The 18332-nt window shown below is 36.8% G+C and overlaps 1 protein-coding gene across 2 annotated transcripts in view; it reads right to left on the bottom strand.

Annotated features, from left to right (window-relative positions):
• Positions 1-18332, bottom strand: part of USP28 (ubiquitin specific peptidase 28) — an 87579-nt gene that overhangs the window by 60753 nt on the left and 8494 nt on the right. For both annotated transcript variants that reach the window (XM_069080594.1, XM_069080596.1), the window contains exons 2-3: positions 10119-10196; positions 9397-9529 (exon numbers count right to left, since the gene is read on the bottom strand). In XM_069080594.1, the coding sequence (XP_068936695.1) occupies positions 9397-9529; positions 10119-10196 (211 nt within the window). The remainder of the gene's footprint in view (positions 1-9396; positions 9530-10118; positions 10197-18332) is intronic.

Below are 18332 nucleotides of genomic sequence, written 5' to 3'. Positions count from 1 at the left end.
TGAAGAAAATAACACCTTAAAAAACAGACTGACTCAAATGGCAAAGGAGGCTCAAAAAGGCCTCTCAAAAAGGAGAAGAATGCCTTAAAAAGTCGAATTTGCCAGATGGAAAAAGAATCTCAAAAGCTGACTGAGGAGAATCATTGCTTCAGAATTAGATTGGAGCAAATGGAAGCTAATGACTTTATGAGAAATCAAGATGCTGTTAAACAGATCCAAACAAATGAAAGAATAGAAGGCAATGTGAAATATCTCATGGGAAAAACCACTGACCTGGAAAATAGATCCAGGAGAGATAATTGAAAAATTATTGGACTGCCTGAGAGCCATGACCAAAGTAAGAGCCTGGAAAGCATCCTCCAGGAAGTTCTCAAAGAAAACTGCCCTGATGTTTTAGAACGAGAGGGCAAAATAGAGGTTGAAAGAATCCACCGATCACCTCCTGAAAAAGATCCCAAAAAGAAAACTCCTAGAAATATTATAGCCAGGTTCCAGAATTCCCAGATTAAGGAGAGAATATTACAAGCAGCCAGGAAGAAACAATTTGAATATTGTGGAAACACAATCAGGATAACCCAGGATCTGGCAGCTTCTACACTGAGGGATCAAAGGGCCTGGAATGTGATATTCCGGAGGTCAAGGGAGCTGGGATTAAAACCAAGAGTCACCTACCCAGCAAAATTGAGTATCATGTTTCAGGGGAAAATATGGTCATTCAGTGGAACTGAATGTGGAACTTGAAAGTGGACTTTCAAGCATTCTCGCTGAAAAAACCAGAGTTGAATAGAAAATTTAACATTCAGATACAAGAAGCAAGAGAAGCATGAGAAGGTAAACAGGGAAAAGAAATCATAAGGAACTTATCAAAGTTGAACTATTTTTTTTTTGAAGCAATCGGGGTTGAGTGGCTTGCTCGGGGTTGCACAGCCAGTTGTTGTTTTTGGGTGTGGTGCTGGGAGTCTGGGCCCGGATTTGATCCGGGTCGTCCTGGCACTGGGGCCGGTGCTCTTGCTTGCTGAGCCACCTGGCCACAGTTGAACTATTAACATTCCTACATGGAAAAACAATAATTGTAACTTATGAAACTTTTCTCAGTAGTTGAAGGGATTAGAAATATATATATATATATATATATATATATATGTCTTTATATGAGGGTATGCGGGCATATGAATACATATGTGAATGTGTGTATATACATTTACAGGTATACATAGATAGAGGGCACGGGACCAATTTAACAGGAAGGGATGATACTTAAAAGGTGAAATTAAGAGATGAGAGGAATATAATGAGAGGAGATGGGGAGAGACAGAGTCGGGCAGCTATCTCATACAGAAGAGGCAAGGGAAAATGGTTACAATGGAGGGGAAGAATAGGAAGGCAAAAGGGAATGGGTCAACCTTACTCCTATTGAATCTGGCTTGAGGAGGGAGGGGAAATACACACTAAATAGGGGATCTCACCCTCCAGGAGAATAGGGGGGAAAGGGGATGTGAGGGGGGATGATGGAAGGGAGGGCAGGCTGAGGGGGAGGGAAGTTGGAAGCACCCACTTTTGAAAAGGGACAGGATCAAAGTAGAGAATAGAACAAGTGGGAGGTGGGATAGGAGGGAGGGAAATATAGTCAGTCTTTTACAATACATCTACTATGTTATTGTTTTGCATTAGCCGCACATGTACAACCTATACTGAACTGCTTGTCTCCCCAGTGGGGGTGGGTGGCAGGGGGGTAAGGGAATGAATCTGGAGTTGAAAGTTTTAAAATTAAATATTCAAATATATGTATATATATATATAAAATAAAATAAAATAAAAAAGAATACAAGTCATTCCCCAACTCATAAATGGTCAAAGGATATGAACAGTTTTCAGATGAAGAAATCAAAGCTATCTATAGGCATATGAAAAAATGCTCTAGTTCATTACTGATTAGAGAAATGCAAATTAAAACAACTCTGAGATACCACTTCACACCTATCAGATTGGCTAATATGACAAAAAAGAGAAATGATAAATGTTGGAGAGGATGTGGGAAAATTGGGACACTAATGAACTGTGGGTAGAGTTGTGAACAGATCCAACCATTCTGGAGAGAATTTCGAACTATGCCCAAGGGATAGCCAAACTGTTTATATCCTTTGATCCTGAAATAACACTACTAGGTCTGTATCCCAAAGACATCATAAAAAAGAGTAAAGGACTTACATGTACAAAAATATTTATAGCAGTCCTTTTTGTGGTAGAAAAATATTAGAAATTGAAGGGATATCCATCAACTGGGGAATGGCTGAACCAGCTGTGGTATATGAATGTAATAGAATACTACTGAGCAGTAAGAAATAATGAACAAGCATATTTCAGAAAAACCTGGTAAGAGTTGTACAAACTGACACAAAGTGCAATGAGCAGAACCAGGAAAACATTATACAGCAACACTGTCTGATGATCAACTATGAATGACTCAGCTCTTCGTAGACACACAAGATCTAAGAAGGAAAATGCTATACACATCCAGATAAAGAACTTATGGACGCTAAATGCAGACCAAAGCATTTTTTTTTAATTTAATTCATTTTCATGGTTTTTTCCCCTTTTGATCTGTTTCTTCTTTTACAACTTTGACTAATATGCAAATGTGTTTTATATGATAGCACATGTATTACTGATATCAGATTGCCCACCATTTTGGAAGGGGGAAGGGAAGGAAGGAGAAAAAATTAGAACTCAAAATCTTGTAAAAATAAATACTAAAATACTAAAAATTTTCCCTTTTAATTTAAATAAATTAGTAGTTAGGGGAAAATACTATTAAAAATGAAAAGGAGATGTAAAATGGATAATTTTGATTATATTAAATTAAAAAGGTTTTGTACAAATAAAACCAATGTAGACAAGATTGGAAGGAAAGGAGAAAATTGGGGAAAAAATTTTATAGTTTCTCAGATCAAAGTCTCATATCTCAAATATGTAGAGAATCATGTCAAATTTATAAGAATGTATCATTCTCCAATTGATAAATGGTCAAAGGATATGAAGAGGCAGCTTTTCAATGAAGAAATCAAAGTCATATACATATATAGTCATATTGCAAAATGCTCTAAACAACTGATTAGAGAAATACAAATTAAAACAACTTTGAGATATCTCATACATATCAGATTGGCTAAAATGATAGAAGGGGAAAAAGACATGTTGGAGGGGATGTGGAAAAACTGAGACACTATTAATATTGTTGGTGGAACTCTCAACTGATCAGCCACTCTGGAGAGCAATCTGAAATTATTCCCAAAGAGTTATAAAACCATATATGCCCTTTGACCTAGCAATACCACTACTAGGTCTGTTTCCCAAGGTAATCAGGGAAAAAAGAAAAGAACCCATATGTTCTAAAATATTTTTAGTAGCTCTTTGTGGAGGCAAAGACCTGAAAATTGTTAAATGCCCAATTTGAGAATGGCTAAACAAGTTGTCATATATGATTGTGATAGAATATAATGAACAGGTTGATTTTAGAAAAACATGGAAAGACTTGCAAGAAATGAAAATGAAGAAAGTGAACAGAACCAAGAGAACATTGTATATAGTAACAGCAATACTGTTTGAAGAACAATTGTGAATGACTAAATTATTCTGAGTATTATACTCAAATCAACAAGGACCTATGAAAGAAGAAGCTATCTATCTCCAGAGAAAGAACTGATATAGAAGTATTCATAGCACGGTTTTACACATGTGTGTCTATGAGTGTCTGTGAGGGTGTGTATGTGTGTGCCTGAGAGAGAGAGAGATGATGGCCCTCTCTAGTGCAGATGGGAAGGGAGGGAGACAGTTCAGAACTTAAAATGTAAGAAAAAAATTTAATTTAAAAATAATTTTTTTAAACCACAAATACCTTCTAAAACTTCAGACATAGTTTAAAAACTGATCTTTTGTGCTACTCCCCCCCAAAATTTAGCTAACTTTTTACTTGTTCCCTGTGCCAAAAATACTACTGTTTTTAATCATCATTTAGTAAACATACTCTTAGTAGACTTGACACTTTGCACATACATGTATTAATTATTAAAATTGAAATATTGCTATATTTCATGAACTGCAAATTCATTTAAAAGCACTGCAAAATTCACAGTAGCTTTTTGTCATTATTTTCTCAATCAATGAATACTAAGTCTACAATTATCATCATGTGTATGTGGTGGGGGTGGGAGAAAGGGGAAAGTGTTCCCAAATTTGGGGGAAGGGAAGAGTGAACTAGCAGCATTTATGCTTAAAGGTTAGAACAACTAATCTAATTCGACTCCCTCATTTTAGAGTTCAAAAAAGTGACTCCAAATTTAAGTTGACTTACCATTTGTACCACCACACAATCTCTCTCTGTTTTGGTTTTCTCATCTGTAAAATGGAGTTAAAAACAGCTACCCTACCTATACCTCAGAGGATCTCTAAAAGGAACAATGACTACATATGTGTACATATATTACATAAATGTGTATGTTTGCTGTTGAGTTGCTTCAGTCATGTCTGACTCTCTATGACCCAATTTGGTGTTTTCTTGGCAAAGATGCTGGAATGGTTTGCCATTCATTTCCTTCTTCTGCTCAATTTACATATGAGGAACTAAGGCAAACAGTGTTAAATAACTTGCCCAGAGTCACAAAGCTAGTAAGAGTCTTGAGGCCGGATTTCAACTCAGGTCCTCCTGACTGCAGCCCCAGCACTCTATCCACTGTGCCACCTACTAGCCCACATATGTGTGTGTGTATGCATGCAGTATTTTATGAAGTGTTACATAAATGTCAACTATCATTACTCTTCCACTTAACAGGGATAAGGAACCTGCAGCCTCGAAGCCACATGTGGCCTTGAGGCCACAGGTTCCCTACCCCGACTTACCATTTGCAACCTTCTTCACTCTTGCCCAGTGGTTTCCAAAACTTTCACCCTTTCATAAGCAATCGACACAAATAATTTTCTTGGCTCACATTTTATTCAAATAAAATCAAGAATTTATTTTTATTTTCAGTACCTATAACAACAAATAATATATAAAATAACCACCATACCATTTGTCATTGGATCACAGACTTAGGAGATGGAAAGGACCCTAGATCATCTAGTCCAATTCCCTTCATTTTACAGTTAAGAAAGTGAGACCCAGAGAGGTAATTGTCTTGCCCAAAGAAGTGAGGCAGGGTAGTATGCAGATGAGCTAGGATTTGAATCTAAGTTCTCTGACTCTAAATTCAACACTTTCCACTGAATTATACTGCATCCCAAAGGCAAAGAAAAAACACAATGGAGGTAGGCAGACCCCCAAAGTTAAGCCTTTGCACTCAGGTATGCTGACATTCCCGGAAGGCCTAAACTTAGTGGAGAACTTGCTTTTTCAGAAGGGGGATGTAAGGCTCAGGACCTGACTGAGTTCATTCAATCTCCCCAGAGAAAAGTTCTGGGCTTCTCTCCCAATGGAGTCCTGGCAAAGATGTATTCCCTTTCTACCACTCCCTACCAGTTGGAGCAAATTTAAAATTTGCTGTCCTAGTCTTGCTTTTGTTGATTTTGATAGCAACTTTGCTTTCACTTAAAAAAAGGGTATTTACAAAGAAGCATAACTTGAAAATATACAATAATTCTGACCATTGTTTCACACCTTCTATTACTACCTCCCTTTAAGTCTCACAAGCCCATTAGAAAATTTTGTTCTAGCCCAGCCCTAACTTCTCCATTTATCTAAAGTATAACTTTTATTCAAGGCTCAGCTCAAGTCCAATTTCCTCCAGAAAACCATCACTCCCTCATCTACATTCTTGAAACATTAACTACATCACTCATATATGGTCATTAGTCTATTCTACATTTTTATGGACATGTCAATCTCCCTACCCAGATTGTAAGCAACTCTATGGCAAAAGCCAGTCTTCCCACATCTTCTATGCCTAATATAACAGTGTCCTATACTTAGCAAATAATTAATATGTATTTATGATGATGAAAAATCATTAATGAAAGAGGTCTAGCCTAGAAGGTTTTGTTCATATATACAAATTTTGACAGATTTTAGCTGAAATAGAGTACAGAAAACTTAAGCTATTTACTAGAAGGCAAGAGAAGTCATCGCCTGAAACTCTGACCTAGATCAGATAATCAGAGATCTGCTTTGCCTTATCATTCATTCATTCAACAAACATTTAAGTTATATATTAAGTCTACAACTCTACTAACAGATCTGGGGAAGAAGGGGACCAGGAGGGAAAGGGGGCAGAGGGTGGTGAAGGGGAGAGATACAAAGAAGTATAGCAGACTATTTCTCAAGGTATCAATATAGTTTTAGGAAAAAAGTCATATACACAGCAAAAAGAAAATATAAGACAACAGTACCAGATCTCACTGGTATTTAAGTCCAAGATTAAATGCTATTTTCTCTGCAGCTAGAATTAACTTCTCCTTTTGACTAATCCTCTTAATATTTTCACAGAATCTCAGAACTGGAATGAACCTCAAAGATCATCTTGACCAACACACATTAAAATCTCTTCTACAAAATCTCCAACAAGCAGCTACCCAGGTCTGCTTGAAGACCCCCAATAAGAGGAAACCGACTACTTCCCAAACAGTACATTCTGCTTCAGAATAATGACTTGTCAGCATATTTTCCTTTAAATCAAGCCAAAATTTGACTCCCTACAACAATCTACCTTGTTCATGATCCTTGTTCAGCCCTCTAGATCCAATCCAAAAAAAAAAAATACAATTCCTGTTTCATGAAAACCCTTCAATTCCTGAAAACAGCTGTCATAAAGTCAAGGGGCCCTCTCTCCCCTAATCTTCTCCAGGACAGCCATCACCACTTCCATTTTACTGAATAAAAACAACTGCTACAAACTGCAAACTAACCACAGAAAAATTCTCATGTTAAATAAGAACCTTCCCATCCCGGAAAAGAATGTTAGGGCAACATCAGCTCCTACTCAATAGCTGTGTCTATTTCTGCACGACATCTGAGAGAGTGTTCTTTCCCTACAAAATTTTAAGTTTCTTGTGAGCATGGATCAAGCTCTATTTGTTTTTCCTTTCTCCTCATACCCAAGAACGCTGCTGATGGCAAACACCAAATGGTCATTTGTTTCATTAAACAAGCATTAGGGTTATTACAAAATCCAAAACTATAGGTTCAATTTCAAATATAGGATCCAACTTTCAAACTGATTACTGGACACCTCAATCTAGATATGTCTATTATGGCACCTCAATCTCAGTTTGTACAAAGCACAATTCTTCTCTCCTACAAAACTTGAATTTTTGACTTGAATGAAGCATTTCTTAAATACTTACTATGCACTAAGTGCTAGGGATACAAACAGAAAAGTCAGATGGTCTCTGCTCTCCAGGAGTTCCTGTTCTACTGGAGGAGATGATACAGAAGGTTTCAGTTGCACATCATATGGGAAGGCCCCATGATCTTCAGGGGGTAGTAGTCAATCAGATAGCAATGCCTCCTTCTTCAATGTCAAACTCTATTAGTTTCTCATGTTGAATGATTTTATACAATCAAGCCTGGATTCTGATAAGATCTTTCTTTTCTGGGTGGCAGTGGCAGAGGCTGTAGTAGTGCCAGCAGCAGTGACCAGGCTGCTTGCTTTCCAAGACTTCCTCCTATCTGCCAATAACACCACAATTTACCCAGACACCCATACTGCAAACCTCTTCTTCAAGCCTTCCCTCTCCCTCACCTCCCGTATCCATTTACATACTATATCTTGCCAATTCTACCTTTGATGTCTTGGATCTGTGCATTTCTATTCCCACTACCACCACCTCAGTATTCACCGAGGTTACAACAGCCTGAATTATTTCCTTTCCTCTAGCCTCCCCCCTCCACCACCTTCCCCAGAAATACATCCTTTATACCAACGCCAGATCAATTTTCCTTATTATCAAGAACTAGATCATGTTATTCCTCTACTTGAAACTCTTCAATGGTTCCTTACTACCTACCAAAGTCCTCCTTATCCTGTGTCTTCATCTTGACTTCATGGCCCTCAATAACCTGGCACCCCACTATATTTCTAATCTTACCTCGAATTACTCTTTTCCATGAGCCATACTTGAGCCAAACAGGCCTATTCATTTTCCCTGGTGCAGGGAAAATAATGCTGGATTTGGAGTCAGAAGACCTGAGTTCAAATTCCAGCTCTGTCACTTACTACCTGCATGATGATGGGCAAGTCACTTAGCCTTGCTAAGTCTCAGTTTCCTCACATCTGTAAAATTAAGGAGATGGATTAGATGGCCTCTAAGGGCTCTTCCAGCTCTAAATCTATGATCTTAAACACAGCATCTTCCAGTTTCTATGCTATCAATCATCCCGATCCCTATGCCTTTTATGTTTTCTCTATTACTTCTACTGTTTTAATTACCACCCATTTTTTTAATACTGAACCCCAATGTTATTTTTTTTCTAGGAAGCCTTCCTTAAACTCTCCAGTTAGAAATGATTTTTCCTTCCTTTGACCTTCCTATACTTGTCATATGCTCTTACTACATTCTCTTCTGCGGTTATGAAATAGCATTGCATAGCTGTATATCTAATGTTTTTCACTAGCTAGACTTTACTGCTTTAAGTCAAACTATGTCTCAGTTACCTTTATGTCTCTTGCCCAAAATCTAGCAGTGATTTGCACATAAACATCTGATAAATGAGTTAAATGAGTAGGAATTAGGTTGGGGGGGGGACACTCTAGGCAAGGGTGAAACAGCATAAGAGAAATACAGAGGAAGAAATGATCATGGCATAATTGGGGCTCAATCTAACTAGAATAAAGCTTTCATGAAGGGAAATAGCAGAATGAATTACAAAGTATTTATTAAAGACAGGGTACAGCCAGATAGCAGAAGGCCTAGAATGCCAAGTTATCTAATACCTGATGGTAATTAATGGAAATAAAATAGTAATTCACTCATTCCAATGATTTAACATGTAGACAAGTTCAAAATGTGTATAATAACTGAACTACTTTTCAATTAAACTCCTATTTAGAACTGTCTGGGCTTTATAAAGATTATACCTCTATAGGAATAATACTTGCCATCTATACAAGTTCCTCAGCAGTTCAATTAGTCTTTCAACATTTAGACAACAGTACTTTGTTCCTTTAGGCGATGAGCATCACACCAATACTTACATTGGCTTGACAGAAATACTTTTGGCTGGATAACCTCTAATACTAGCTAAAGTTGATTTTAGCTAAGACCTTCAAAATAAGTTAACTTTTACAAAGTACTACTGACCATCCTACTTAGTTCTTTTAGAACAATTATGCTTCACAAAGGACCCAACCCACAAACCCCTTCATTTCTGCTAGCACAGACAAGAACATAACCAGATCTACCTACTTGTTGGCACTACTTTGTTGGCAGCACTCCCTTCTCCTTCTGATGGTTCTGCAGCAATGGTGTCTTGGCTTGGTTCTTTAACCCTTTCATCAGTGAGAAGGCTTACTGCTTGGGTTATATCACCATTACTAGCCTAGAAAAGAAATGGGAGTCTCTGTAGTAAAGCATAAGAGTCAAGGACAGACTGATCAAAGAACTGTCTGGTTAGCAAGTTCTTATTATTCTAGGTCAATTATTTTCCTTAGGTTCAACAGAAGCAAAAAAGGCAAGTCAAATAACCTAACACATATAGATGTAGTTTTTTATAACAGACTCAATAGTCAGCTAAATTATCCAGGTGCTCTAATTCCAATTTAGAATACCGACAGCAGTAGTTGGAAATGTTTTGAAATGCGGCAGGAATCAGAAGGACAGAGAGACAGCAAAAATGATGTTGGGTAAGTGCTAGTTGCTTTGGAGAAGGTAGCATAGGTTTAGCAGCCACACATTGATTGTCCAAAGGCGTTTTGGGGCTGGGTGGGAGTAGTGTCTTCACTGATTCCCTGACATAGAATCTTTTCAGATATACTGTATGAAAGTGCTGATCAGCAAACAGATTACCAGCCTCCCTCCCTTAGCAGACTGTTGGCAAGGTTTAATTTCTACATAGCTCTGCTGATAAAATTAAAATATGGACAATGATTTCTCTAAATGTCTTTGCTAAAAAGACTCTTTAAACTAACCTTCAAAGCTTCATGAAGAAAGGAAGGGTCCTGGATTCCAGTGATTTCCCTCAGTTGATTTAATAGCATTTGGCAGCTCTACATTTGGGGGAAAAAAAGAGCAATGTCAGAATGGGGGCAAACACGGATAAACTTCAAGGATTGCAATAATTTAATTTGAGTGAACCAATTTGTGAACTCACGTTTCTTAAGAGAAAGCAGAAAGCAAGAAGGTACTTAACTGTCCAGTCAGACCTACTATAGAAACCCAGAGTATAGACCAATTCTTCTTCAGTTTACTAATGAATCAAGATTTGGGGAACTAACTGATAAGAAATACATGCAAACAATACAAGTAAAAATACATTTAAGAGTCATATTCAAAGTCATAAAAATATTAAGAGTTGGAAGGGAACCATAAAAATCAACTAGTTCAATTCCAGTTTAGAGGTGAGGAAACTGAGGCCCACAGAGGTAAAGTGACTTGCAAAGGTCAGAGAGCTATTAAGAGACAGAAGAAGAACCCTAGCCCTGATGAAGCTTAAAGTGCCCAGGTACTTCTTGATCCAATAAGAACCAACATGAAGACATATAAGGAGTCCAAGGAATGTGCATGGGTATGAGGATGGTCTATTTTAAACTTGGCTGAACATACCATTTGGTTGTGTGTCATTTTTCATTTGTTAGCTTCCAAATATGCTGTCAGTTACAGACACAACCAGTAACTGCTTAAAACTAGAGCACAAGCTGCTTAGGAGTAAAAAAAAAATAAAGATAAAGATAAAACTATTTCTGAATTCCAAAATAACCCAATTAGAAAAAAAAAACTAAGGGATTCCCTCCCTCTCATCAGCAAACTGTCAGAAAGCAATTTAATAATTCCTTGTCAATAATAAGACCTATTTATAATTTTTTTCAGTCATTCAGTAAATAAGTATTTATTAAGGGCCTACTATGTGCCAGGTACTAACTATGTGAAGTAAAGGAGATACAAAGAAAAGCGAAAACCAGTTCCACTGTTAAGAAATTTGCATTCTCACAGGGGAGACTCACATGCAAACAACTATATACAGGGTAAATTATACAGTCTCAGAAGGAAGGAACTACAATTAGGCACAGAACAAGCTTTTTTCAGAAAATGGGATTTTAGCTGAGACTTGAAGGAAGTCAGGGAGACCACGGATGCCAGGAGTTGGAGATGAGGAGGGAGAGCATTCTGGGCATGGGGAACATTCACTGAAAAAGCAAAGAGCAGGGAAATGAAGCATCCTGGTTGGGGAACAGCAATGAGGACAATATCAGTGAATCTCAAGAAACACAGCAAAGTATAAGAAGACTGGAATGGTAGAAAGGGGCCAGGTTATGAAGTACTTTAAAAAGCAACCAGATTTTATATTTGATCTTGAAGTTAATGAGGAGGCCTTGTAGGTTACTGAATAGGAGTGTGACATGGTCAAACCCATTTTTAGGAAGATCAATAGCAAGCAGACAGGCAGAGGTTGAAGATTAGTGAGTTATGGTGATAGAGGGGGTAATATGATTAGATAAGGCAGGATGAAAAAGGATCCCTTGTGCACGTAGAGGGATTTGTCTTAGCAAGGAGAAGGGACAGAGGTGAATGAGAAGATAGTGACAGACAGCATCTGACTGATGTGAGATGAAAAGAAAAGGAGAAGAGGGAGCTCTTCAAGAATGGTCCCAATTTTTCAATGAAATATATGAGTCAAGGTTCTCAGCTAAGAGGGTAGGGGGAAAAAGAGTCATGAGAACTAGGTTTTTGCAGAAAGAGCAATAACAAAATATCCCTTAACAAGGTTAAATTTGCCAGCTTGACTTAGGGAACATGATCTTTAGTATAGCTGTCAAGGGATTTCCAAACTAGCCCAAGTGAGAGGACAAACCATTTGTACTGCTTACCCTCAAATGAGGAGTCCAGTGGATGAGACAAGTTTTACCAAATCAATAGAATAAAAGTTTTAGTAAGACTAATTTCACAATTAATTTTTATTTACTGCCATTTGTTCAGATGAGATTCCAATACTTACTATAAAAGTATCACACAACTAGAAATAACTTTGTTTGACAGAGCTGCCTGATGTCCTAAATATATCTACCAATGACTCTAAACAATGACGACAACCACCTTACAGTCATCAGAGTGACGCTAACAACCTTTTGCTCTAGTTACCGGCTAGAAATGAAACCACATACTGCTGAGACCAGCAGTATTACAAGGTGCATGAATCATGCAGTAGTAAAAAGGAGACATTGCCTAAGTAGTAGGAGAGTGTCTAGAGAATCCCCAGATTTAGCATAGGTAGAAGCTGAAAAACATAAGCCAGTGACGTATTTATTAACTTATTAATTTCTCATAATATCATTTACGCTATATTATCCTCATAGAGGTTTCATGAAGAGCTTTCAAAAGACTCAAATCTGAATTTCTCAACCTAATTGAGGTCAATCTGTATACATTTTGAAAATTTAAATGACACAAAACCAAAAGACATCAATAAAAAGTTTTATAAAAAGAAAACTGTTATCAACTAAAAAAAAAACCCAAAGCCCTAATTTTTTTAAACAGAATAAAAGGATTTCTACAATTAACAAAAACAAATCCAACTCTCTAAATTATGCAAATACTTATATTTGTACATCTCATCACCCTATTAAAAGTTCTCTTTTTTGAGGGTGGAGTCAACATGGTGGAGTAGCAGAAAGAAGCTCCCAAGTGAACTCCCCACCCAAAAATGCTCTAAAGAGATCTAGAAGATGCACTTAACTGAATCATAATCAGAATTCCAAGGAAAAAAAATCACAGCGAGTCATTTGTCCAGCCAGGTCAGCAGAGGGAGACAGAGAGGTCTGTGGACATGGGGGATGGGATTGAGGCATTCCAGAATCCCAGGACCATGCCCAAGTACACAACCTAATGCAGAGTAGGGAAGTAAAAACTTTGTTGTCCACTACCCAGTTCCCAGTTACAGATCCAAGTTAGATTGAGGAAGGGACCTGTACTCAGATGTGAGGAGTTAAGCAAGGAGAAGGCTAGGAAACAAGAAGCAGCAGTATGGCTCAGACCTCAGAAGCCAAGCAGAATTTGAGTTCCAGCTTCTAGCCCAATCTGAAGCCTGGGAATAATCAGGGTAGGAATACTAAACAAAAGGTAAGTCTACAGTCATTCTAAACCAATAGAGCTTTCCAACTGGCTGAAAGAGGCAAAGTCCAGCAGCAATCTCTTGCTCAGACCCAAACTCAAGTCAGGAACTTTCAGAGCTCAGACCAAGGGAGCAGCAATAAGATGGTGACCTAGATCAGACCACTTTGAAGCACTAAGTACCCTAGCCTGAACTGATCCCTGAGAGCCTGTAATCACAGAACACATAACCTCAACAAAGCCGCAACAGGACCAGCTCAGACATTTCTTCCAGAAGTGCCCAGAGCCTGGCCCTAACAAAGTCCAAAGTCAGGAAAGAAGCTAGAAGAATGGGCAAAATAATAAAAACAATAATACCACTATGATAAACAATTATTAAGATGAGAGGGGTGCTCAATTCACAAACCAAGAAGATGAGAATGCCTCCAAAACGCCTAAAAGCAAAACCTCAAAGAAAAATGAAGCTTCAGTACATCTCCAATTAAAATACCTAAAAGAAAGGAGGGATAGTTAAAAATAAAGTGCTAAAAATTATTTTAAAAACCAAATGAGTGCACTAAAAGAAAAACACTGGAAAGGAAAGAACTATGGAAGAAAGAATCTGAAAGGGAATTAACACCTTGGCAAATGAGGTACAAAACCTTGGCTACACAACAAACTCCCTGAAAATTAAAATGGGTCAAATAAAAACCAGTAACTATAAGAAAACAAAAAATATTGAAGCAGAATCAAAAGATTAAAAAAGAAAGAAAAGAAAATGTTAAAGTATCCCCTAAAGAAAACAAATGACCTGGAAATTAAGGATCTTTGGACTACCTAAAAGCCACGACCAAAAAAAGGCCAAAATATCTTATTTCTAGAAATCATCAAAGAAAACTGCTATTCTCTTAAAAGGAGATGAAAAAGGAGAAATTGAAAGAACCCACTCATCATTCCTGAAAGAAACCCTAAAATAAAAACTCCAAGGAATAGTATAGCCAAAATCCTGAGCTTCCAGGTTAAAGAAAAAATGCTTCAAGCAGTTACAAAGAAAGAATTCAAGTCCTAAGGATCCACAGTCAGAATCACACACAATTTAGCAGCCAGTACCATACAGAAGCAGAGAGTTTATATATATTACAGAAGGTTTACAACCAAGATTAACCAACTTAGCAAAACTAAGTATAACCATACAGGGGGAAAATGTACCTTTAATGAAACAAGATTTCTAAGCATTCCTGATGAAATTACCTGAGCTGCATAGAAAGTTTAAAGTTCAAACAAAGGCGTTTAGAGAAATATATAAAGGTAAACATGAACAAAAAAATGATAAAGGACTAAACAAGGATAAAATACTTACATTCTAACATGAGGAGATATATATATATATACATATATATATATATATATATATATATACACACACACATACATATTTCCCTCTAAACTTTATCATCATCAGGGGTCACAGAGGGAGTCTTGATGATCTTTAAAGAGGAATACATGACGGGGGGGGGGGGGGAGGTTGTTGGCAAGAGGGGAAAGGTTAGAAGTCTATATAAACAGAAAAGGGGGAAGTGATTGCCACTTAAGCTTCTCACTTGAACTAGTCAAAGAATATAATAAACACACACATTTGAGTATAGAGTTACATATAAAACACATATCTTGTACATGGATACAAGGAAATAGGAGAGAAATGGGAGAAGGTAGAATTAGAGGAAAGGTAGATCAAGGGAGTGATTAGTCCCAAGTAAAACAAACTCCAAATAAGGACATACAAAAAGATGGCTGTTTATCACCTCACACCTATCAGACTGGCTAATATGACAAAAAAGGAAAATTATAAATATGGAAGGGGATGTGTGAAAATTGGGACACCAATGCCCTGATGGTGGAGCTGTGAATTGATCCAACTATTCTGGAGAACAATTTGGAGCTATGCTCAAAGGGCTATAAAACTGTGCATACCCTTTGACCCAGAAATACCATTACTAGGTCTGTATGCCAAAGACAACTCCCAAAGAGTTTTTTAAAAATAAAAGAATAAATATGTATAAAAATATTTATAGCAGCTCTTTTTGTGGTAGCAAAGTATCAGAAATTGAGGGGATGTCCATCAGTTAAGGAATGGCTAAATAAGCTATGGTATATGATTGTGATGGAATACTACTGTGGTATAAGAAATGACAAGTAGAGTATTTTTCAAGAAAACCTGGAAAGATTTACATGAATTGATGCAAAGTGAAGTAAGCAGAACCAGAAGAACACTGTATACAGTAATAGCAATACTGTACAATGATCATCTGTGAATGACTTAGCTATGCTCAAGCAATACAAGAATCCAAGATAATTCTGAATGACTTATGATGAAAAATGCTATCCACCTTCAAAGAAAGAACTGATGAAGTCAATGTAAATAGAAGCACACTATTTTTTACTTCATTATTTTCATGACTTTTTAGTCTGTGTTTTCTTTTACAACATAACTAATATGGAAATGTTTTGCATGACTGCGTAATATCAAATTGCCTGCCATCTCAATGAGGAGGGAGGTGAAGGAGGGAGAGAATCTGGAACCCAAAATTTTAAAATATGAATGGCAAGAATTGTTTTTACATGTAGTTGGAAAAATAAAAATTTAAAATAGTTGTTTCTGCCATGACAAGAATTGGAAACTGAGGGGATGCCCATCAATAGCTGGACAAGTTACAGTATATAAATGTGATGGAATAAATTGTGTTGTAAGAAATGAGGAAAGAGATGGTTTTGGAAAAACCAGAGGAAAATATGTATGAAATGCTACAGACTGAGGTAACAGAAACAGGACAATAACTTATACAATGACAACAATACCTTGAAGAGAACAGCTCTGAAAGACTTGGGCACTCTAATCAGAATCACCAACGGTGACTTCAGAAGACTAATGATGAAACATGCTACCCATGTCCTGATAGAAGTGAAAGACTCAAGAGTGCAAAATAAGACACCTGTGGGTATGTGTCTGTGGGTATACACTCACAAAAATGCATGCACAAATATTTTTCTTTAAGACTTAACCAATGTGAATTTTTTTTTGTTTACTACATATTTTTAACAGGGTTTTTGTTTTTCTTTCATTCTCACTTAGAGAAGGGGGAGAGGGTGCACCGATATTGCTGATTAAATAAAATGTAATTTTTTAAAAAGTTCTTTTTTGGGGGTGGCTAGGTGGCACAGTGAATAGAATACCAGCCCTGGAGTCAGGAGGACCTGCGTTCAAATCCAGCCTCAGACACTTAACACCAAAAAAAAATATAACTAGCCATGTGACCTTGGGCAAGTCACTTAACCCCAACTGCCCTCCAAAAAGCAAATAAATAAATAAAAATATATTTTTTTCTGGTCTGGACAGATGATTTCAATGGTATAAATCCAGTGAGGAAATTCTCTTTAAAAATATGCCTTGGCAACTGCTTTAAAGGTTATATTCTTATATTTAGGAAAGAACTCCCCATTTGTTAAAAACTTCTGGGAAAAATGGAAACCAATCAAGTTTATACCAGTAGCTTACACCATATTCCACATTATGTTCTATGGACATAATAGTAAAGATCATACCATAAAATATCAGAAAAGAAGTAGATCACATACCTTCCACAGCTATGAGTAGGAGATACATTCTTAGCCAAACAAGAGACAGAAGCAATTACAAAAGATAAAAGAGATCATTTTAATTACATGAAACTGAAAAACTTCTTCACAAACAAAATTAATGCACCTAGGACAGGAAGGGAAGTCATGGGGCGAGTGGGGCGGGGGGAGACTTATTAAATTTCTCTGATAAGGTTTGGTCTCCAAAAATATATAAACAATTAATACATACAAAAAGACCAAAAGTCATTCCCCAATAGATAAGTGGTCAACAGATATGAACAAACAGTTCTCAAGACAAGAATTTCAAGCTACTAATAACTATATGAAATACTCTGAAATACTAATAATAAAAGAAATGCAAATAAAAACAATACTGAGGTTTACTTTGCACTAGGCAAATTAGCAAAGATGACAAAAGATCGGAATTGTCAATGCTGTGGGAAGATAGTGAGCACACTAGTGTATTGCTGGTGTAGCTGTGAATCAGGACAACCATTTTGGAAAGCAATTTGAAATTACACAAATAAAGAGACTAAAAATACATACCCAAATAAAGTCTATACCTTTGTTCAAAGAGATTCCAAGACTAGATTATAACAGAAGGAGGCCATTCATAAGAAAAAAAGTCCTTATATACACCAAAATTTTATAGCAGCTCTTTTTAAAAATAGCAACAACAACAACAAAAACCAACCTGGAAGCAAATTGTGGTACATGAACATAATGGAATATTACTATGCTATAAGGACTGATGAATACAGAAAAGCTTAGGAAAAGTTATATAAACTGATAACAGAATGAAGTAAGCAGAATCAAGGAAAAGAATAGAGGTGTGTGTGTGTGTATATGATATATATATACACACACACACACACACACGTACATAAATACAATAATGTAAATGGTAAGAATCACCACCAAAAAAATCAAGCGAATTTGCAAAAATCCAAAGAACAAGCATGTCTCCAAAAATTATGTATGGGAAGACACCCCCAATCTACCACTTTGCAGAGGTCCAGGAATATGGTACATTGTACTCATTTTTTACTTTTTTCATGTTTTGATCAATTCTGCTGATTTTTTTCTTTTTTTGTCTTTACAAATATTATTTGTTATACAATACAGTTGTCTGGATGGTAGAAGGAAGAGAAAAATTGAAGAAAAATTTTGGTCAAGTAAAAAAAGACATCAATAAAACATATTTTAAAAACTTAAAATCTTTAAAAAGTTGCCAAATACACAGGATTAAGCAAGATCACCTAGTATCAGAGGCAGGTCTTGTAAATCAAACAGGCATTTATTAAACACCTATTATGTGCTAGACATTTATTGAAAATACAATTGTTGCTCAGTTATCTCAGTCGTGTCTGTTATCTCAGTTGTGACCCCATTTGGGGTTTTCTTGGCAAAGATACTGGAGTGGTTTGCCATTTCCTTCTCCAGCTCATTTTATAGGTGAGGAA

Source organism: Petaurus breviceps, unplaced genomic scaffold, assembly GCF_028583685.1.
Source record: "Petaurus breviceps papuanus isolate PSGF00001 unplaced genomic scaffold, PetGlider_PUasm1.0 91133, whole genome shotgun sequence".
Taxonomy (NCBI): domain Eukaryota; kingdom Metazoa; phylum Chordata; class Mammalia; order Diprotodontia; family Petauridae; genus Petaurus; species Petaurus breviceps.
Note: the sequence above shows the minus strand (reverse complement) of the source record. Positions and strands in the feature narration are given on the sequence as shown.